The sequence below is a fragment of the Sciurus carolinensis genome, chromosome 13, assembly GCF_902686445.1.
Source record: "Sciurus carolinensis chromosome 13, mSciCar1.2, whole genome shotgun sequence".
NCBI classification, from domain to species: Eukaryota; Metazoa; Chordata; class Mammalia; order Rodentia; family Sciuridae; genus Sciurus; species Sciurus carolinensis.
Window position 1 is genome coordinate 88,312,714 of NC_062225.1, and position 23,567 is coordinate 88,336,280.

General features: G+C 51.4%; 1 protein-coding gene across 4 annotated transcripts in view; it reads right to left on the reverse strand.

The window, feature by feature from the left end:
* Asap2 (ArfGAP with SH3 domain, ankyrin repeat and PH domain 2) overlaps window positions 1–23,567 on the reverse strand; it is a 126,975-nt gene that overhangs the window by 54,431 nt on the left and 48,977 nt on the right. For all 4 annotated transcript variants that reach the window (XM_047523497.1, XM_047523498.1, XM_047523496.1 and 1 more), the window contains exons 3-6: window positions 15,843–15,988; window positions 4,889–4,963; window positions 3,298–3,347; window positions 547–676 (exon numbers count right to left, since the gene is read on the reverse strand). In XM_047523497.1, coding sequence (XP_047379453.1) covers window positions 547–676; window positions 3,298–3,347; window positions 4,889–4,963; window positions 15,843–15,988 — 401 coding nt within the window. The remainder of the gene's footprint in view (window positions 1–546; window positions 677–3,297; window positions 3,348–4,888; window positions 4,964–15,842; window positions 15,989–23,567) is intronic.

Here is a 23,567-nt window from a genome sequence, read left to right on the forward strand (position 1 = left end):
AGAGGAGGCAAGTTTGAGAAAGTACAGATGTGAGGCCAGAAAGATGCTCTTTATATTCTCTACTTTTATAAACGGTTGCTGCTAGACATCATGACCCTGCATACCTCTACGATTACACTACCAGTGTGACTCAGCACCAGGCACAGCCAGAGGAACAAGGAGTGATGCTCCAAAATGCATTCTCTCTTTTTTTTTTTTTTTTTTTTTTTTGGTGGTGGTGCTGGGGATTGAACCCAAGGCCTTGTGCATGCTGGGCAAGCACTCTACCAACTGAGCTATATCACCAGCCTCCAAAATGCACTCGACTATCATGTATAACCAATTAGAACAAATAAAAAACAAAACAAACAAAAAAGTCGCTGCTAGATTAACCTACTGCAATGAGACTATGCCCCCTTATAAAGTGAATGGTCAACTCAGAAGCAGAGTTCAATAATCCATCTGGTATTTTCTCTGAAGCCACAGGTCTGAGCCACAAGTCTGGTGAGGCCCCGTGGGGGCGCAGGCCACAGGCAGCCGGGCTGGACCACTGGCCCCAGCACTCACCTCGCACATCTGCAGCTGGAAAAACCGCCTCTCCTTCTCCATCTCTTCCGCAATTTCAGCCCCACTTATTTCAGTTCGAATCATTCCATGAAGCTTGGCATGCTCTTTTTTCTCTTTTTCTATTTTGGTTCTATGTGTGAGGGGAAAAAAAAAAAAAAAAAAAAGCCAGAGGCCTTAAATCAAGAGGCCTCTTGGCACAGCACGCTGCCCTGGACAGCCCCGAAGCTGTCCGTCAGCCAGCCGTGAGAAGAATGCTCAGCACACATTTTAGATCAGGATGGTCTCTTAACGCTCATGAAAGAAAATGCTGTCATCATAAAAATGTCAAACTTAGCCTTCCCACAACTTACTCAGCGAGTACTTCCCCAGCACCTGCTCTGCCCTGCTCCGGGCAGAGGTGGGAGGTCTGCACATGCCGTGCTTTTTCCTACCCGCTCTTCTCCCCGGGACTTGCCTCCTCGCCCACTCAGTGAAGCCAGGCCAGTTCTCCTGCCTGGCCTGCCACGGTGCTCACACTGCAGAATAAAACAAACCTCCCCCTCATTTTTCCAGCCCAATCCTGTTCCCATAAGGATCTCAGGCTGAACGCTTAACACTAAGTGTCAGGTGCACACTTCAGCACTGGCCAGCAGCAGCACATCCAAGAGAAGAACCAGCGTCAAAGGAGCCACAAAATCACATCAGCTACGAGGGCAGGAATTAAGTGTGAATATTTATTCTGAAAAAAAGGAAACTAATGAAAGCCAACAGAAGTCACTCCATCTGAGGGGCTGCCGGGCAGGCCTGGGAAGTCTGCTCAAGGTGTGCACCTCGAGACGCAGGTGGTACCTTCCTTAACAGCTGCTCAGTGATGAGGTGGGCTGCATGGGGCTCCCGAAGTGCCCCGTCACGGGGTGGAGGGGTGCGTGTGCATGCTCAGTGCTTAAGAGGCAAGAAGAAGGATATGTTTCTTTAGCGTGGAGCTCAGTGCTGGGCCCAGGTGCATCCTCAACAATCAGGAGGAAAAACAAGACGTGAGTGATGAAGGACATCGGTAGGGATGCTGCTGGATGAATTCGGGCAACTGGGAGGGGTCTGACTAAAGGCCCCAGACCCCTACACAAGCCCCCAACAACTCAAGGCCACTGACACCCTCAAGGGACCAAGACACAGTGCAGACACAGGCCATCTCTTAATTTCATGTGGAATCACTGACCAGGAATCCGAAGGACACTTAGCCCCACGAGGCCTGTTGGGATAAGGAAGCTTGCCTGTTAGTGGGTAAAGAATTACCTCTTCTGTTAGCCAAGAATCCTTTCAAGTTTAAAGGGCACTGCTCCCTCCTGCCCAGATTCTGGGGTGTGTGAATAATTCTGCTTCTGTCCTAAGTGGATCTTAGTCACACAGAAGGTAATGTCTTCCCCCTTCCTGGACCTTCCTCTCAGTCTCAGGCCCAAGGCCTCTCTCCACAGTCTTCCTCAGCAGACCCCCTACACCATGGTCCAGCTGTGCACAGAAGTATCTCTGGGCAGTCCATTGGGGCAACAGGAGCAGCTGGACGCAAGTCAAGAAATCTACCTCCTGGCCCTGGCTCAAGACCCTCCTACTGGGAGACCATCTGATCTGTAAAGCAGGAATGCTGATCCCCATATCTCTCATCCAACTGGTCACAGAGGATGCTAAAGGGCCAGGGACAACGGATTGGAGCCTCTCTGGGCTGAACAGTGCTTCACGATCCTGGGGTTTAGCAATCCAAGCCGAAATCAGTGTGTGAAACACCACACTTGGAATCCAAGCAACTCTGTGGAAACTTAACATTTCCGTAGAACAGAATAAGTATCAAAGGTTTGGTATTAATGATTTTGAACTTTGTGATCCTTCACTACTGAAAAGATATCCAAATCTGGTTTAAAAAAAAAAACCAAAAAACAAAAAACAAACACTTGTAGTCACATCTGAATCAACTTCCTTCCTAACACCTCTCACTTTACCAGATGGCTTCATAGGGAAGTTTCTATTTCCATTCAGAAAAGTCTCCATTCCCCAAGGCACAGAGATTATGCAAAGTAAACACAAGGCATTTAAAAATGTTTTCTTTTTCTCTAGTATTTAAAATAACTGAAACCCCTCTTCCTCACGATGGCTAGCTCAATTCTCGCTAGCTCAATGCTCGCCACCCTAGGAACGAGAAGTTAGGGGTCCCAGGTCAACAGGAGCAAGCCCAGCGTTACCAGAGATCACCGGGTGCCTGGAAGGACCCACAGGCCTGTCCTTCATGCTCTTCTCTGGCAGACAAATCAATTGAGTGAAGCGGAAGAAGGGCGTCTGCAGAACCTTTCTAAAACCAAGGAGCCTGGTATTTCAGACACACAGACCCAAAACTAAAAGCAGAAGATTTTCATAAATCATCATGAAGGCAAAGTCTGACTGCACTGCTATCATAAATGGTAATAAAATGAGAAAGTGTGCAAAACCAGGAAAGGAGATCAACACCTCCTGGGAGAAACAGGTTCAGAAACCTACCTCCCTCGGTAGGTTCTGAACATAACATTGTGTCACAACCACAATGCCACAGAAAAAGGGACAAGGGGCTGTGGAAGAGGCCACCACCCTAGTATAGAAGCACCTGTCGTTATGAGGAACCGCAGGGCTGGTTCAGGTAGTCTTCCCTGGATTAAGGTTTGTTCAGAGGATCCCGGGGGCAACTGAACCTTGATTTAAAACTCAAATCTCAAATCGCCCACACATATTTTAAAAAATGAAAACACTCACATTTTTGTTTCATAGTCCTTCCAAGCTTTATCAAAAGGCTTTTTCAAGTCCTGTAAACAGAGAAGCAGCAATTAAGCAGAACAGATAATTAACTTATGTGTAAGACACACTTCCTTATCCCTAGACCAATCCTGAACAGAACATTAACTTCTGTAATAAATAATGTACAGAATCCCATGAAAAAATAAAGAACTGGAGCAAGGCTTTTAATTAGACTGTGCTGGCATTTCTTTCTTCCTCCTTTTAGAATATTACAGAAGATGCCAAATGTACATAAAAGTACAGAGATGCGTACGGCATGCCCATCAACCAGTGAAAACGCCTGACCATCTTCTGTCACCCCTCCACCTCTCTGCCCTTGGTTTACCCTAAAATTCAACCCAGAAAGAGAACATTTAATCTGCAAATAACTCAGTATCTCTCTCTACAGGAAAGGGATTCTGACTTTTTCCATAAGCATGTGAATCTCCCGACATACATAACCCTAACTTGAGCCCGACAATCAGATTATAAAAGCCACCCAGGCTCCCCGGGGTTCCTCTGCACTGTCTAGAAATGAGGCCTCATTATTCTCTGACAAAGTCTGGCTCAAAAAATTACTGCACCCTCGAAATTCTATCAAATCATTGCTACCCAGTGACGCCTCCTTCAACAGGGCTCTATGGGAAGAGAAAAATCCAATTTTTCTATTTTTTTTCTTTTCTTTTTTTTTTTTTTGGTGGGGACTCTTCAATGGCTTTGCTGGTCCTCAGTCATCTGGCAGTTCCTGCCCCAAAGTCTCCCGCCCTGCCAGCTGCCACCACCCTGGTGCCCAGTGGTGCCCCATGCTTCCACTGTGGGCCTCCCTCTCCCCTGCCCAGGGCACCCTCCCTCTGGGTTCTCTGACTAACCGGTGGCCTGATCGCCAGGCCCCCACAGGGAGGGTGGCAATGCTCTCTCCTGGCACATTCTGTAAGGGGGACACCGAGAAGTCTCGGCGTAAGTCCCCAGGACAGGTCAGCCAGGGCTTCCCGATGTGCCCAGATGAGACCGGGAATCACATGCAGAGCCAATCAAGGAACTTGACCCCCAAGAACTCAGCCAAGCACCCCTCCTGCCCTGACCGCTCCCGTGGAGCAGTGCACAGCCCAGGGGCCTCTCGCGGCAGGGCGTGTCCTAAACAGCCACCACCTTTGGAGTGCAAAACGCAAAGTCAGCCAGGCCTTAAGACTCTCCCTTCAGGACAACCGACCTGGCTAGGGTCCCGTCCCAGCTGTGAATCAGTGACACTCAGCTGGAAGAGCCAGGCTTCTCCTCATGGGTTTCCCTGCTAACCGAGGGGCTTGGAAGTGCTCAGTCTCCAAGACAGCGCCTCGGTCCCCTCCTCCATGCTCCCCTTCCCAAGTGTGAAGCACCAGGAGGATGACCAGCAAGGCCTATTGTCCCATGCTCTGGCCCAAAGGTGGTGTCGAATGGCAAACCAAAGGGCAGAGAGAGCAAAAGCGCCATTTCCCCAGGAGGTAGGTACTGATGGCAGCTGCCCTGTGGGGCTGTGACCCGGGCCGTGACTCTGGGAGATGCGAATGGCCCGCGAATTGGATTCGAGTCCTACCCCTTTCACTCCTTTCAGGTCCCCCTTCAGCAAATTGTCCAGAGGGAAGGAGATTATGTTGTTCATATTCTGAATCTAAAAAACAAAAGCAAAGAGCAATTTTTACTCCATGTGTTTTTTAATCTAAAGTAAGCAAGATGTTAGAGAGGGCACTTGGTCACGACTAAGTGGCCCTTACACCTGGCCAGTGCAGCACGACAGGAGAGCCTAACTCAGTCCCGCATTCCTCTGGACAGGACCATCTCACAGATGAAGCACCTGTCTCAAAGGTCTGCTTGTTTCACACACATCCGACACACACCTAATGAAAGGTCTGCTTGTTTCACACACATCCGACACACACCTAATGAAAGGTCTGCGAGTTTCACACAACAGCAAACCTAGGCTGCTGAGCGAGGAGGTCACACAGGCAGTCACACGGAGGACACAAACGGGAAAGTGGCAATGGCAGAACGGCTCTCAAGAGCCTGGATGAAAGGGAACAGCCTGCGGCTCTCAGGTTCCATCACTGCCCGGGCTGAGCTGGGCCAGGTCCCACTCCCCACTCCCCGCAGCCAGCACCCCACTTGGAGACAGACCAAAGGAGAGGTGGGTCCAGGCTTCCGTCTGCTGGGAAGCGTTTGAGTGAGGGTTGAGTGAAAATGAGTGTGAGCTGAGGGGCGTGTCCGTAAGTGCAGGGGGAGTGGATGTGTCAAGGGGTGTCAAGAGTGTGAGAGGGTGCACATGAGTGCAGGTGTGTGTGCGAGGTACGGGCAGCATGGTGGGGAGTGGGTGAAGGGGTACAGCCGGGGTAAGGAGACAACGGGCAGTCTTGGGGACCTGTCCCCTGCAGCAGAAGGCAGGAGACTGCTGACCTGCACTGTCCCCATGGACCAAATGGAGTGGAATCAAACCCTCCTGACACACTCGGGGCACACCAGGCAGGCCAGTCTGTCACACGGGCAGCTCGAACCTGAGCCTAAGACCTGCAAAGCCCGAGCCAGGAAGAACCTCCAGGCACGGACACCCTTCCAGTGCCAGACCCCTAACCCCTAACCCGGCTCAGTCCTCAGTCAGCAGGACAGCTGCTCCCACACATGGCCTGGGCCTGTCCTCCAGCCATCTGGGCTTCCAGCACCCAGATTAACAGGCCCAGAGCAGAAGGTAGTGGGTAGAACATGAACTTTGGAACCTTTGAATCACTCTCACAACTGAGCAGATGAAACTATTTTTAGTTCAATTATCTTCAATAGGGAGATAAAATCAAGGTGCCATTTTTGAGGCAATATGGAGAGGTGCTTTCCAGATACTATTTGGTAGATGAAATTCTCAAGAGATAAAAATTCACTTGAAATTATTGTTAGGTGTGTAACAGTGCCTGCTGCATCAACAACCAACTCTGAGGGTGGTGCACACCTGTATTCCCAGCAACTCAGGAGGCTGAGGACCACAAGTTCAAAGCCAGCCTCAGCAATTTAATAAGACCCTGTCTCAAAATAAAAAAGTAAGGTGGGCTAGGGGGTGTGACTCGGTGGTTAAGTCCCTGGGTTCAATCCTCAGTATCAAAGGAAAAAAAGAACTCTGCCAAATAATCAATCAATAATCAAGTGTCATTTCAGAGATAATTTTTGGGGGGACTTCCCCTCAGACTAAGTAACTCCACATTTCCCCTGTAGCTGACACTCCTCCAGGCTGCAGTGTGATCTGCTGTGACCTGTAAGGACAGCTCGCAGAGGTGAATGCTTCTTTATGGAGTTTAAGGTGAGGTCTGTGGGCGACTGGAAGGGATGGTGACCAAGAGAGGCCTTGCTGGTGACTGATCTCTGGGAGGAGAACACCTGGGTCTCCAAGGTGGACCAGCGCAGGAGGACCCTGCAGAAGCTCGTGGGTCTCTCGTGCAGGAGTCAGGGTGGGCACCTCCCTGCTCCATGCCACAGGGCTAGGCTTCACCCGCCTCAACAAGCCCCCAGCTCTTCTGACCTCCAGGCCCTCCCGCAACATCTCTGCCATGTCCTAGGCCTTCTCAATACCCCTTCTCTGGACAGAGGGGACAGCATCCCTGCCCCTACCACCAGCCTGCCTCGATCCCTCCTTCACAGCCCTGCCAGACTTACTGGGGCCATGTCCCTAACAGACACAATCTACTTGTGCGTGCCTTTAAGACCCTAGGCACTCCATCTTCGTCCACCATCTTCCTCTTCACAGCCGGCCTCCTGAGCTCTGCTTCCCTGCAGCCTGTGCTCCATCTGTGCCCTAACTGGAACATCCTGCCTTGTCCTCACTGCCCACGGCCCCACCCACCCCACGTAGCTCCAATGCCACCATCTCTGTCACGCAGCCCCAGCCTCCCAGCAGGAGGGACCCTCCCCAAACTCCCCACATTGCCTTTGTCCTGAATTGCTTCAGGCTCCCCTGCATCTGTCTCGCTGTCCTCGCTGCAGCGTTTAAAGAGCAGAGTCCAGCATCACCTGTGCTATGTCCCAGATGCCCAGAGCTGCGGGCACAGGTGTGTCCAGAGGGGGCTGCTCAGAAAGCATGGGCGGAACAAATCTGTACACTCTGAATGTAGAGACTTCAGACACAACCTGAGTTCCAGTAACACCTTTAACCAAACAGCACAGCAAATGCACCTGTGAATTCACCGACACGTCCCTCACATATTTACTCACGTCTACTTTGTAGACAGCAATAACCAGCTACAAAGGTAAAGGAAACACAATGCCTCCCGCAGAGGACAGACCAGACATGCGCACACACCAAGAATGACAAATCTGAGACGGACCACGTAGCACATATTTTACACTGTACGGAGACCAGTGGCTCCTCATAATGACAGGGTGACTTTGGTTTTAAGCAATCAGGCTGGCTGATCCAGGGTTAGGAAGAAGGGTAAACTGTCTCAGTTACCCGTGAGACTCTGCCCATCCATCTACACCACCCACAAAGCCATGCTCAGCCATGGGCAGGCTGTGATTGGGCCTACCTGGGACCCAATTCTGGACTACCTTGGACAAGGTGTGGGCATACAAAGGGACAGCAAAACTGTCCCACGGAGAGGCTCAGAGTCATTCAGCCACATGGTGGGTTGAGGGGAGTGCTTGTAGGTTAAAAGCCACATTTGTAGGAAGAACCCAGCAGGTTTTTCACTAAAGAATGTGTAGGTATAAATGCATGTGAGTGGGGAAAACCAGATTCTTCACAGCATGGAAAAAGCACATCGGTGGCAGTTAGGCTTACATATGTACCTTGAGGCTACCACTGCATAACTGCAGTAAGAACACGGGACACAGGTCCTGCCTAGGAATGGGAGGGGAAAGGCGAGCAAAGCGGGTACCCACAGCTAGATGTTACGGTGCAGAAGCGCCTACGGATGTCCATACCCACCAGACTGCTTTCGTCCTTCATTCACTTAAGCAATGGGTGTGACCGTCCTGGGCTGGACACAGGGACAGGGCCCAAAGTTTTGTGTGAACAGGACATTCAGCAGCTAATCTCGATTGCGATGAACGCCTCACAGGAGGAGCAGGTGTGTCAGGGATGGAGACTAAGGAGAACCTCAGTCCTCAGGAACTCCCCATGGATGGGGACAAGCTGCCTACAAACGTGAGTGAGCTGGGAGTCCAGGAGCCCTAGGAAGCAGGGAACTTCCAGGAAGAGAAAACGACTTCTAGCCTGAGCATAGGGAAATCTCTGCTGGCAGGGATGCAGACCTTGAAGAGAAGGGGAGAGCGCTGTCCTGCTGGTGGGGGCCTGGAGGGTGGCCAAGGCACCGGTGAGGGCCCAGGCAGCTGCATTAGTAAAGGGGACAGTGAGGGTGACTGATGGAGCCTGGGCACTGGGTCAACCAAGGGAGTCTGGACTTTGTTTGGTCAATTTTTCTTCTTGGAGTCATGCAAATTAACCGAAATAGAAAACTATTACTTTTTGCTGATCAAAACTAAATTATTAAAACAGAAGAGTAGACCAGGGGTTGCCTGGAGCTGAGGTAACAGAAGTAAGTGTTAAGAGGCTATGAGGGCTGGTTGCTGGAAAGTTCTGTGTGAAATGGGTGGTATCTACAAAATGTGAAACACCTCCAGAAAGCTGCCTACCGGTTTCAAAGGAACTTTCCAGAAGTGGGGCCTCCTTCCACCTGGTCAGAGAACAGGTGAGCAGGGTCAGCCATCCCGTAGGCCTGGCCTGCAGCAGGGCAGGAGTCCTCCTTAAGGAACATGCAGGGCAGCTGCTGAAGGAACCCTCCAGCCCTGGCCAGGAGAGATAAAAACCAGAGCCAAGGGAGGCCGTACACCCCCATGCATAGGCAGCTCCGGCCTCCGTTCATGAGCAACGAGACCTCTGTGATGGACAGGAAGAACTGCTGCCCTGGCCAACCCCTCTTCCTTAGTCCCCAGCAAGCACCAGCGTTCTCTCGTGTTCTGATTTACTTTTGAGAAGCACAGTACATAAAATGGCCTTTGGGCACAGCGTACGCACCTCAATACAAGTTAAAACTCTTAATTGCTATTAACTATGGACCAGCAAATATGCAATCTTTTAAAATGATAATCCTCTTTCTATGAGATCCCTCTTCCTGTCCTTGCTTTTCTGAGTTCACTTGGATGCGTATAACAAGATGAGTCACTCAGAGGCAAAGGTCTATAATCTCACAAGCGCAAATAAAGTGACTAGGTCATCGGGCAGGCAGCACACAGGACTGCCAGGGATCAAGAATGAAATCATTAAGCTAATACCAGAGGCAATCAGCACAGACAGGGCTGGGTAAAGCAGCTACACAGCCATCTTTCCACGCTATTATTTCCTAGTTATTTTACTTCGGGGCCTTACAGTTCCTTAGCTCCAGCTCTATCACCTCCTGTCTCCACTCATAGGGCACAGGCTTGCCAGACCTGCTGGCTGTGGTCACTGGACCCTGAGGCAGGCCCAGCATGCAGCCCCACCCAGAGAGCCATGCTGCTGCCACTTCTGACTTCAGCGAGTGGTGCTGCTTTGCCAAATGACCTTGCCCAAAGGCTCTGTGTGGGAGGAGCCTGAACCTCGGGCTCTCAAGTCACAGATTTCGTTTTAAGGAACAGCCAAAAGCCCCTGGGCAGAATCCAGTTCCAGCCTCAAGAATTTAGGGGGGGAAAAGAAGTCTTTCAGGGCTGTCCTCTCTGCTTTCCTTACAAAGACCACTTGTCTCCATACAATGTAAAATGTGGACAAAACTTCCCTGTATCATGTAATTTACTTCAATACGACCACTTCGTGAGAAAGATTAGGAGGTACAAAACGCAGGGTTTTGAGATCTGAGCTGTTTTTCAACTTGAGCATATGCCGATTGATCAGAGTTAACAGGAAAACCCAGGCTTTAAAGAAAGGAAGATCGACTGTTCACTCGGGCAAACTCTCTTCACCAGGCCGCAGCAGACGGAAGCTGTACGAAGACCTGACACTCTGACGTCTGAGTGAAGGGCATCTGAGCAGAGCTCAGCATTAAGGAGCAGATGTAAGCCTGAGACAGCCGTCAAGAGTTGGGCACCTCCAGTGAGCTGGCCCAAGACCAGACACTCGTGAGGGGTGGGGTTGGTGGGGTTCTAGGTGCACCGGGCAGTAGGACAGACGCCAGCCACGTGTGCCCCACGTACATGGAACAGACCTGAAGCTAGAGACTGAGCTCCCTGGCTGCACTGGCCCCTTTCAAGCTCTCCACGGTCACATGCGGCTGCTGGCTTGTCACACTTGCGAGATCCAGACATTGCCACCACAGCCAAGTCCTACCGGACAGCGAGTCCTTTACTTTTTAAGCAGCTTTGTTGGGGTGTGACTGACGTACAATAAACTGCACACACTCAAAGTGTAAAATAGTTACGACATGGGTACACCCATGAAGCCACTACCAAAATCCCAACGTCCCCATGCCCCCTAATCTTCTCACCCCCAGCTCTGCCCTCCGCCTAACCACCAACCCAGCCCGGCTGCCATGGAAGAGTCTGTTTTCTGGAACTTTGCGGAGATGGATTTGTTCAGTACATGCCGCTGTCCAAGCTTCTTTCCGAATGATTCTGAGGCTAAGATCCCTCTGCACCACGGTGTTAAGGATGGTCATGACTTTTCACTACTCCACGGTGCAGATGCCACAAGATGCTTACACAGACACCTGCTGATAGACTTCTGAGCTATCTCCAGTCTGAGCACCACTGTACAAGGGTGACTCATGATCATCTGCAGAACAGGGATTTTTCTAAGGGATGGTCAGGATGACCTTCAAGGTGACATCTGAGGCAGAGCTGGGTTAGGAACTCTGCAGCCAGAGCTCTTCCCTTCTCAGTGCTAAGATGCAGGGGGTGGGGGGCTTACGCCTGGATGGGTCAGGCCAGGACGGGCAGATGCTGCCTCCTGAGGTGCCGGCCCCACCCCAGTCTCCTTCTGGTCCTCTTGTGCACACAGCAGCTATCACATGTGCACAAGAAGGAAAGCCGCCTGGGCGCTGACAGTGTGGCCTAGCCTGCCACACGTGCCGTGGGAACACTCGTGCACACAGGCACATGGCCCTACCACACGGTCCCGTGCCCACATCTTGCAGAGGACCCCATGAAGATATGCCCGGCACCGTCTCCTGGCAGCAGACCAGTCTGATGGTTTGTTTAATTAAAAGGAGAGGGGAGCCCATGCCAATCTTGAATGTTTAACACAAACTGAAAGATCAAAGCCAGCTGGCTGCCAAGAACACACTGGCAACTTTCACACCCGACAAGGGAGGGGAACGGCTGACCTGCTCTCTGCTTTAAATGCACTTCTCTGGCAGTCACTCTGCTTTGATCCTTCAGGTTCTGAGTGGAGAGAAAACAGTGACCCTCTGCCCTCTTCTCCCACAAGAACAAAAGATGAAACTGCACATCAGTCTCCACTGAGCCACAAGCCACAAGAGAGGTGCAGGTGGCACGGAGGAACCCAGGGCTCTCGTGACAAGACTGTTCAGACATGTTAACCACAAGGTGTCCTCAGTAAAGGACAGAAAGGCTGTGGAAGTACCGAGGTGAGGACTTGGGGTGACGAGGGCTCGACTTTACATGACAACCCTTAATAATCCACAGGATCCACTCGTACCTAACCAAGGCCGGTCCTGCCGAGATGAGCGTACTGCCGTACTGCGGTGACGGCCAGGCGAGAGCCTCTCACTACAGGGCCACAAAGTGCCACTCACCCGTCAGAACCCTGCCAGCTGCCTCACTCTGTGGCTATGATGTCTTCCAACTCCAGTTGTTTGTGTAAAACAAAAACAAAAAGCAAGCCAATGTCTCAGGAGCATGCTGATGGCTGCAGCCCTCAGGCTTCTTTTCAGGGTGAGTGAACAGAAATCCTCAGCCCTGGGTCCCTCCTGCCCACACTGCAGCTCCACCCCAGCCAGCCCCGTGGTCCCTGCCTGACACTGACCCTCACGTGGAGCACAGCACAGTCCGAGCCCCCTTATCACTGGTTCTCTGAAGTCACAGGCAGGCCCCATTTACCTGTCATTACCCTTTCAGAAATGGGTCCTGTGTTACCGCCTATCATTAAAAGGCCACTTCTCACCACCAAGAATGGCCGTTGGGAAATCTGCAGGACGGGGAAAGGAGCCTAAGAATGGGCTGGCTATACGGTCCGTTCACCGTCCCACGTGCACAACTTCTGGAGCTGCCTGGCTTCTCCCTTTATCCTGCAGGACTGCAGGGAAAATTCCGAGGCCTTCTGAAGGCAAGAATCTCACCTATTAAGAAGAAAATCTCACTTTATCCCACGCAGGCCTGTTTCTGGAAATGCTCCAACTGCCTTAGAAATGTCCTTCGACTTCAAGCAGAAAGGCAGTGATTATCACCCTCTCTGGTCAAGGGATGGAACTGAAAAGCCCAGCCATACAGGACTGAGATGCTTTCCAAGAGTCGTAGGGAAAGCAAAGGAAAGCCTTTGAAAACATGAGGATGAGACAGATGGAACCAAAAACGGGAATAAAAACAGTACACAAAATACCACAAAGGAGAACTGTCCTACAATCAGCTCTGCTCCACCTCATGGGCTGTAGACAGCTCAGTGTTCCTGTGGTCCCCAACTTCCACTCCACTCGGTGCCTGGAAACCCATGGGTTTCCACTCATGGGTGCTGCTTTTGGCTCTAATATGAGATTTTCTCTCTTTGATCTTTGCTGGGAAACAGTTCTAACTCCATAAAGTAAAAGCCAAAACTAAAATAATATCCATATCCTTAAAGTTACGCAGTTGGAAAGGGCTTCAGCAAGTTCATGATCTTATAACTCTTGCACCTCTTAGGTGCCACGATGTCATTTACACACCCTGCCCACCACTCACTTCACCTGGATCCTGGCCTGCCCCTCCTCCTCCTAGGATGCCGAAGCTCAGTCCTTGGGCCACCTCCTGTCCCCAGCAGTGTGGCCGGTGGAGAGTCCCTCTATCCTGTACTTTCCCATGCACCGCCTTCTCTCAGGTTCACTCTTCTTCATTGTGAGCTGACAAGAGGCCTTGGTTCCTTTCAATGTCACAGTGGAAACACCAGAGCTTGGCATTTTAAGACCTGGGTTTGAATCCTAGCTCTGTCCCTAAGTTACTCAGTGTGTGTGCCCCACGTTCAAGTTCAGGGCACAGGGATCTCCTACAAGCAAAGTCACAGGGAAGAACTCTATTTACCACGCCTGCCACACTACAGGTCTCACTGTTGTGGCCACTGTGGAGAGCAGGGTCAGCAACATGGACGTGTGATGTGTGAAGAGCCACAGGTGGCAAAGCCACAGGTAGCCCAACCTGCAACCTGCCCTGCTTTCTGCTTCTGCAGAGGGGCTGCTGGTTAAACTGGCAGCTGCCCGTGTGAACAGCAGGGCACAGGCAGGTTTATGCTGGCTTCTCCATGTGGAACACAGCAGGGTGGTCCTTCTAGCCAGCAGGTGCACACAGAGCCAGCCAAGGACTCTGGGCCTCCCAAGAGAAGGTGGTTCTTTACACCACCAGGTCCTCACTGTACAATCCACATGGTGGGGTAACACTGGTTCACTGTATAGACCTGTCGTAAGGATTAAACAAGCTAAAATGGAAGAGCAACCGGCTGGCTGTATTCTGTATACAAAACCAGGTCTGTTATCACTTCCACCTTACAGCTGAGAAAGTCCAGTAGAGAGATCGGCTGAGTAGAGACTTTTAAAAAGCCAGCTGCCTGGGGGTGGAGCCCAGCACCCCCAGCTGTCCTGGGCAGGTGCCCATTTGACAGCCCTCCTGGGCCCCTGACACCTCGCCTGCCTGCCCTGTTCCCAGCGCTCTGCCTCCTCTCTCAGCTGCCCTCCTCACGGGAAGTCCCTCGGCCTGGAGACTCCTTACTGCAGTGAAGACACCCTCCTCTCCATCCTCTCCCTGAAGTGCTTGTTGGTTGGATGCTGGAGCTTGGGGGTTAATCCTTGCCTTTCCTCTGTTTCTTACTCATCTTTCCTTCTTCCATCTGTTTTCTGAGCAATTTCTTCTGTTCTGACCTCCCCAGTGGATTTTTAATTTTATACCCTTATGTTATGGCCTCCCCCCATGTTTAACGCCCCCCTTCAACAGTCTGTCCCTTTGAGTGTGTCTGAGAAACTGAATGAAGATTCTCGAATGCTTTCTTCTGCTCTTTGCACCACTCTATTTCCTCCAAGTTCTTTCTCCTGCCTGCTTTGGTCTCTCCCATGGGGAGGCTTCTCCAGGGAGGGGCAGATTAGGCTGCTCCACTTTCACCAGTGGGTGCACCATTGCGGCAACTGTGCAGCCTCACCCCAGAACCAAGCAATTTCTCCAATTAAATAACAGAAATCCCCCGCCCTTTCCTGCCTGCACGGGGAGCCCCCCATGTGCATGTCTGCCAGGACTTGGGAGGGCTTGAAGACTGCCTCCTGTTTGGGGCAGGGGTGACCAGTGATGGGCCTGACCCGAGCCCCAAGGGATTTCAAAAGCATCTAGTAAGAAACCTGAGTACAGTGACAGCTTTCTGTTTCCTCCATTTCCAGAGTAAACATTTACAAGTGAAGACAGGGAGGGAGAGCAAGAGCCTGAGTGACTTGCTCCCTCTGTCCCATTATTAACTCGCACACTATGTGCCCTGGTTCCTGCCCTTCCAGACTTGCAAACCCACCACCAGCACCACTTCGAGTCCATGAGCTGTCTTTTCCCTTGTTAGGAGCCTGCGGACAGGGAAAGGAAGACGTGCTGCCTGGGACCCACACAGAGAGCATTACTAAGCTCCTGACCTGCTCTTCTGTGACCTTTCGGAGAAGCCAGGAAAGAGAAGCAGGAAAGACGTGCTGGGGTGATCCCCAGGGCCCACTCCTCGGGGGAAGACAGTTCCAGGCAGGGTCTCAGCAGCCCTCTTGGGCGCCCACCGCTTCAGAATTCTGTTCCCACAGCGAGGACAGCACAGGGCTGCCAAGCTCAAGAAAGGCCCCATTCACCCCGTTACCAGGCACCAGCCCGTATCTCTGCTCGCCCAAAATGGAGGTGGCTGTTTCCAGTCCTGCTTCTTTAGGCTCCAGGCGTCGGAGTACAGGAGGCCTTTGAATATTCACGGCATCTTCTGTGCTCTGATTACAGGTCACCATGCTGTGTAAGAGGGTCTGAAACTCATTTATAAGATATTACCAGTTCGAATGCCTACTGTAATCACCAGAAACTGGCCGTTCCATGCAGTTTAGAAACCATGAGAAACGGAAGTAAGACAGAGGCCCTCAGGAAGAGTGCATTCACCCATTCTGTCCTGCCCCTATGCACGTTTAAAAATGCCATGGTGAACTTAAAGTCTTACCAGAGTAAAAGCTACAATCATAAACTTTATTCCAAACTGACCCATCGTGTCTAGAAAATACAATCCTTCCAGGTTCCACAGGAGGGATGGCATGTGTTCCTAGGTTACCAAACAAACCCGGATGATCCCACTGAGGCCCTGCGGGCGTTTTACACACCCACAGGCACCCGCACAACCAACAGACACTCACCAGGTTTTTGAAAAGCGCTGTCAATTCCTTGGTGAACACGGAGAACTTGAGGAACGCGCTCCCTAAATCTGGGTCGTCTCTGCACACACAGTTGCCACCAAACTTCTCCAGCGCCTGCGTGTACTGCTCCTCGTTCTCGACGTGTGCTGCAACGGCAGAGACTGTTAGCATAGGAGTGCGACACCCGCCCACCAGGTTCCTCTCAGCCAGGAGAATAAAACTCGGAGGAAGGTCAAGTTGCAAGAAAAAGAAACGCTGCATTGAGAGTGACCCATTGGGCCAGCGACAGGTCCCAAAGGAGGAGCTCAGAGGCGGCCGGGAAGAGCCCTGCCTGGGTCCAACAGGCTGAGGCATATCAGGAGAGATGCCATCCTTCCACGCCTCCCAAGACTCCTCGGCCCACAGGACAAGTCACTGGTCCCCAGACTCAGCCCTCTCCTGGACCCTGGGCAAGAGATGCCGCTGCTCCCCAGCCTGAAGCTCGGGATGCCTCTTCAGAAGGGAAACATACTGCGGTCACTTCTTACTACAGGGACAGCAGAGATCTCAGGCCAGGCCAGGGCAGTAGAGGCCAGCCGGCACCTCCATTCCTCTGCTGGGCCCTGCCTACCCACCTCTCCTGCAGGATGTTTGTGGGACTTGCCCTGTGCCCTGGTATCTGGCTTTGGCACCTCTCCTATCCTTCCACTAACATGTTATGTTGCAAGGACTCTGGCCTATGTTCCCCCCACAGGGGAGGCACTCAGAGGAGAGGGACCACGTTGGTGTAAAAAGTAAACTCTCTTCCAACTGCCAGCACCTCATTATCACAGGCAGCACCTCAACAAATGGAAATCTGCATCCTGGGTCACCAGCCCACTGGTTCTCAATCCCTGTTGGACATCAAGATCATGCTCAGGTCTTTCCAGAGCAGTGGGGGAGGGGGGGACCACAGTCTGTGCTGGTGGATCAACATGGTTGAGTGATTTCCTCACCGAGGGGTAGGTGCTTTCAAACGAAAGCAGCCAGTCTATAACAGAACGACTTTCAATTGCAAGGACCCCTGGGTCCTAGGTTTTCATCACTCAATTACAAATCCTACACAACTACTTGTTAGGCCCGGCTGGCAGGCAGACACAGCCTCTGTGCAGAGGCTCCCTCGCCGAGGGTCAGATCCTGGAAGCCCCCCTGCAGCTCCTGAATCCTCCCTAGGGGAAGCTGAACCACCATCAGCCAACACTGATGCCCAGACCTGACAACTGGGCAAAGGAGGGACCACTGCTTCTGGAGGACAGTAGCCCTGCCCTGAGCCACTCCTGTGATCTGCATGTGAATCCCATCAGGGAAGGACAGGACCCTCACCCACCCTACCAGGGAAGCACTGTGCCTGTGACTTCCAGAGCCATCTGGGAGGATTCTAGTGTGGATCCAGAAAACACAGGAGAAAACTAATTTCAATGTGCAAGCCTTAATCCTTTTTAAAAAAACATTTCACTAAATGGCCCAGGAATCTGAGATAAATTAAATGCATTTCTGAGTCTATACTGAGCAAATAAATTTAGACAGAACCACAGCTCCTAAAGCAGGTGGCGGGGGGCTGGGGGGGGGGGCCCTCAGAAGGTGTGGGCTCCAACTCCGTGTCTGCCTGCAAAGTCCGTGTGACCACAGGAAGTCACAGGCGCTCTGCAGTCCACACCATCAGCCACGTGATGGACAGGCCTACTGTGAGATACGCCCTGGCTGGGGTGAGGATCAGAGCAAGGTAAGGATGGTCAGCACATGACCAGCAGCCCAGACAACAGGAAGAACAGAGTGGATGCCATTTATATGGAGCAAAAACTTCACGTGCAATTTTTCCCAACTGTAAAAGACACGTGTTCTTTCTATAACACTGATAAGAAATTAGGGCTCAAAGAGATCAAACAGCTTCTCCCGGGAAGCGAAGCCAGAGAGCAATAGAGCTGGGCTTCCGACCCAAGTGTGTCTCAATCCGTGGCCACTCTTTCCTGCTCTGCAATACTGGCGGTTGATCCACATCTATGAATGGCTAATCTTGCCAAAACCCAAAGAAACCAATTTTTAGATTTTTAAATTCCATTTCACAGACGGATCAATAACCCCTTCTATATCTAACTCCAGAGCATGTGGTTAACTGAGAAGGGCAGGTCCTTCCAAACCACATGCTGTTTTTTCACGATCTCAAAGTTGGTGGCCCAGACATGGGCAGCTCTAGTGTGGTTTTAGCAGAGCTGTTGGCCACCGCAGACGTCCAGCACTGGAGCGCGCTGCTGTGTGGGAGAAGCAGGAGTGTGGACTCCACGCCAGCTCCTTCCTGGGCTCACTGTTCTGCAGGCTACGAGGCAATGCCAAAGGGGAAGGGGCAGCGGGCGCTTCCTACACAGTGCTGGTGCGGGGTGACGTGAGTCCAAGAGCACAGCAGGAAAAAGGTGAGGCCACGGGATCCTTGTGGCCCTTGTCGACTGCTGCAGGTGGACCCCAAGGGAAGGGAATCAACAAAGAGGCCCACGAGGTGGCTTTGGAGCCTTCCACTGGGTTTAGTGGGTAACACTAAGCAGTGGGTGTGATCAGTCTGGTTTTCTTATAGATGGAGCGGCATTCAGAGGTGATGCGACCTGCCCCAGCTCATCGTCCCCTCTCCAAGCTGCTCCCAGCCCCTGATAACCAGTTGGGGTTCCGCCCCCTCTTAGTGGATGTCAGTCCACCTGCCGTGAAGATGGAAAGGCGAGCCAGGTTTCCTGTCCCGCTATCAAGCATGAAGGAGCTGCCCGGGCCCTCCTCCGGCTCCTCGAAGGACCGCCTGGAGTGGGCTAGGCATCCTCTTTTTGAAAATGTGTGAAACCCCAGCAACCCCGAGGTGGTCAGCGTCCACCCTCATGGCACTGGCTCGTCCTGGGAGCCCTGGGGCCCACGTTACCTTGTGACGCTCCGACAGCTGCAGCTTTGATCAGGGGAATGCGTCACGCTGGTGTAACTGGTCAAAGTTTTTATCTGTACTTTTCACCCCACAAACGAATGTGAAATGTCTTAGAGACACCCGAAAGTCCTGTGTGTTCGTCTTCCTGGGACACCCGGCCTGGTGCCCACTGAAGGAACACCGAAGCCCCCGCGAGCAGGCTCCCTGACCCACCAACCACTCCAAATTGCTGGCGTGGCTCCGACCAGCTGGAGCTTTCCTACCAGAGAACTGAAAGTAGTTGAGTGTCTCCTTCTTTTGCCCAAAACAAACTTAAAATAGGAAACTAAAATAAACAGCTTGGGAATAAAGTTTCTGGAAAGATTCCAAACTGGGTCTATCAGCTTTTATTTACAGAGCTATGAAAGCTGTTCTCCTAGGAAGGGCTCGCTCTCTCACCTCGCCCTGGCTCCAGCATATCGTAAGCCCCAGTTCTTATTAAGAATCCGAGCCCAGAAGCGCTCTCTGGGAGGGACTCAGGGAAACCAGAATCTGAGTGCGGAGACCTCTCCAGGGCAAGATGAAACCCTGTCCTCAGCTCCATTCCAACACCTCCCTATTCTCCACACAGCCCTGCAGGAAACCCACTGGTCCAGTCAAAGGATGAGCTCAGAGACTCCCACCTAGAAACCTCCTATGAAGACGGCAAGCCTGTGCTCACAATGCGTTCAGAGTGAGGATTAGGTTTAGTTGTATGCTTCTTAGTTTACTTGACTGTTATTTTAAGAAATGGATATCAAGGAGCAGGCCCAGTGTAGATGGTTTAAGCAAAAACTGTCAGACACCAACAGGATAAAAGGCAGCCCTTGTTCCTCCTTGATGGGCCACAAATACACTCACAGTTCTGACAGGTCACAGCGCCCCACCGCACAGGGAGGAAGCAAGCCCAGTACAGAGCTGCCCAAAACTGGGGTGGCAGGGTCCCAAAAGCCAACTCACCTTCCACGATTTCCACCATCACCTCGAACTTTTTACCTGTTACTCCCAGGCCAACCACAGGGTGTGACAGCATGTGGGGTGTGACCAGGGGACAAGCATTCTCCCGGGAGCGGGGATGAATGCCCAGTAGAGATGTCAGTGCATGCACCTGACACCTGCAGGGTGCTAGGCAATGCACTGGGTGCTGAGGACTCAGGATGCCACAAAGGGGACATTTGAGCCGGGGTTCTAAGGACAGGTAGGAATTGCCAAATAGAGAAGCAACAGAGGCAGAAACAGGAAGGTGCCAACCCCAGGGGAACACCAGGGAGTCCCGTCATTCAGGGCCTGTGCTTTCTCAAAGCCCCGGGCTGCAGCCAGCTCTTGACTCTAAAATCATCACAGGGCAGCACAGATCTCTTGTCCCCATCTCCTTGGGGGCCATTCATGCCCACTGCCAGATTTTTTCAGTCCAGTGATCCTGGAAGGTGACCTACCTACCCAGAGTCCTCCCGATAGACAAGCAAGTATAAGCCACTACTGGAACCTTCCAGTGACCAGCTCGCCTGAGGCTGCTCACCCAGTTACCTTCTCCCTCATATCTGGGTCACAGCTTTGTCTTGTGAAACCACCATCTTTAGAGGGACAAGGAACATGGTGCCTTCCCTACCCAGAGAAAGTCCTTCAAACCCACACTTCAAAAACCCCAACCCCAGGCCCTTCATATGTCCCATGATAAGGCTCCTTGGGATCTCCCTAAAATACTGCTCTTACAACTCAATGGGGGGACAACAACCTCTAGATGTTGCTGAGGTCACCTGTGACTTGCCTTCAACACGAGCCATGTACCAGCTCATACCACCCGGCATTTTATCAAGGGTGACATCCAGGATGTGCCCGCTCACCTGCGTGGCTTCTCTCTAGCGGGGTGTCCTCTTCACACGCTGCCCTGCACCAGGTCAAGAAGCGAGCCCGGGAAGCTCAAGTGGGTCAGAACCCCAACTGCTCTCCGCTAGCGTACAACCTGGGCAAGTGGGTAGGCTGCACCCCAGTGACCTCACCCTGACCTCACACACCTCGTGGGGATTAAACTTGGGTATCCACTGGGCATGAACGTTCCTCATTACCACCTCCATTATTATTCCACCGTCAGGTCTAGGGATATGGATACAGACTCACTTCTTCGTTGTCATAATCTCCTACTTCTTTTTATCACAGGAACATGTACATAAATTTTGCATCCCTGAATTTTATCGCCTGGAGATTTTCTCATAAGCATTTTTCCTCACGTTGCTTCGCAACCCTAATCCCAAAGGGCTAGACCCTAGTTCAGTCAGAGGACGCTTTGAGTGTCTCACTGCGATCAGCGAGGCAGCGCATCTCTGCGCAGAGACAGCCTCCACAGGGAGACTTTTTGTTTTTCTTGATGGATACTACCAAACTGCTTTCCAATTTTTAAAGCCACAACGAAGTAACAGAGCACCCATCTCACCAACTCCTTGCCAAATGCTAAAGATTATGATTTAGCTTCTCAGATAACAGGTAGAAAATCATGCCAGACACGACACTTTCTTAATATACAACTTATTTTCCTAAGCTATTATATACATTTCTTTTGAACCAGCCTACGCTAGTTCTAGGATCTATATAACACAAACAGTCTCTCTGTTAATTCTAAGCTGACTTTATTTCTCTACTCTAATTAGCATTGCAAATAAAAGAAACACCAAGTTGTGAATTCAGATTTTCCTCTGTAGGTGAAGATGGCAAAGCTTGAGGAAAATTAGCATTTCCTTCTCTGTACTTTTCATTTCAAGGATGTGAGAATTTCTCTATGACATTCAGACAGAGGGTGTGCAGAGAACCTCACTCTCCATAGGAACGCAGCACAGAGACGTCAAGACAGGCATTCTGGAGAAGTGAAAATGGAAGTCTTTTGCTGCTTCCTCCCCGACAAAGATGACTTTTTCCACCCACTGTGTCAAACACAGATGAAGAATGTTAGCTTCAACTTCCCAGCAGGGAAAAAGCACCTGTGGGCTGAGACAGAGCCTGGGAAATGTAGACTAATAAGAGTTTTTAAATAAACATGCACTGGAATTTTTTTTCAGAGGTCAGACAGCAGTCCACTGAGCAGGAAAAACTATTGTAGAAACCTTTCTCGACAAATCATTATAAATCTGCTTTTACAAACCTGTTCCCCAGATGTTCCAGAAAATACACCTGGCAAGTTGTCATCCTTTTAACCTGGAGAAAATCTAACTACTCTTTCCTAAAAGGCCAGAAAAAGTCAATATCTAAGGCTTCACAGGCTGAGGCAATGTGAGCTTACTGTTTTAAGGAGCTGGTAAGTTGGTAAAAACCACTCAGCCCACAGGCTGTGAGCATACAGGGTGCTGGACAGTTGCCCACCCCGCTCCAGGGCATCTCCAATCTTCCTTCTACACAAACGCACAGAGATCCTCGCCTGGCAGTGGGTCTGCCGCCACATACACCACCCACATCTAAAGTCACCCGCTCAGCTCTCCTACACCAGGAGCAGTCTAAGAACCTCAGCACAGATGGAAATGCAACTCAGAGTTCACCGGCACCCACCAGGCATCAACCAGCCCCTATGGAGCCACGGGGTGGGGTGCGGGGGTCCACGTGCAGCTCGCACACCCACCACGTGTCCAGGTAGGGACACATTCTCTCAGGTAGAACTGATAGTTCTAGCGACCAGTATTAATCATCACACTTTACATAGGAGGAAACTGAGGCTCAGAAAGATGAAACCGTTTCCCCAGTGTCAGACTTTTTGAGGGGCACTGCTAACTTTTAATCCAGGCTTCCTGGACCCTAATACTTATAAGCCCCTCATCACAAACCACACTGCCTCCTGGAAGTGGTCCTTGACCTTGAGGCCTGCAGTAACTCAAGAAGCAAAGATCAACCAAGAACACAAAGCTACTAGAGAGGAGCAGAAAGCAGTATTTAGAGTAACTATGTCTGCATATTAGGGACCCTTTAATTTGGGGCCAAATAGAAGAGTCAAAAGGGATCCAATCTCAGAGTAATGTCCCATCCCCCCTCCTGGTCAATGGGATCGGAATACACTGGCTAGCTAGCAAAGGGGAACTGAGACTGCACGTGAATGGAAGCTGCTAATCAACTGGATTTAATGGTGAGATTATCCTGATCATCTGGGGATGTGCTCCCAGGTGATTAAATGTCAAAGGAGGAGACAGGAAGAGTCAGTGATCACTATGGGACTGCACTGTGCCTCCCCAAATTCAGGTGATGCTATTTGGAGACAGGGCCATTGGGAAGTCATCAGAAAGTCATCACGGGGCCCTCACAATGGGGTTAGTGCCCTTGTGAGAAGAGACGACAGAGAGCTTGCTTCCTCTCTCTCTCTGCCATGGAGGACACAGCAAATAGGCAGCTGTCTACAGCCAGGAGGACCCTCCCCAGAGCCTGACCATGGGGCACTCAGATCGGGGGCTTCCAGCCTCCAGAACTGTGAGAAAGTAACTCCACTGCTTCAGCCACCAGTCTATGGGTTTTGTTGTGGATACCCGAGCAGACTGGCTCGTGAAGTGTGAGGAAGATTCCTTCTGCTGGCTTTGTAGATGGAAGGAGGCCAAGAGCTGAGGGCTGCAGGGGGCCTCTTAGAAGCTAGGCAAGCCAGGCAAGTCAAAGAAACGGACTGTCCCTGAGAGAGGCCAGGAAGGAACCCTGGCAAAGGCTCCATCGTGGTCCAGTGAGACCCATGTCTCACCTGTGGATCTGAAGGATAAAGCTGGGGCACTTTAAGCCACTTGAGAGAGTCAAAGAAGGCTAGCCCCTTATCAAGGGTGCAGAAGGACTGGCAG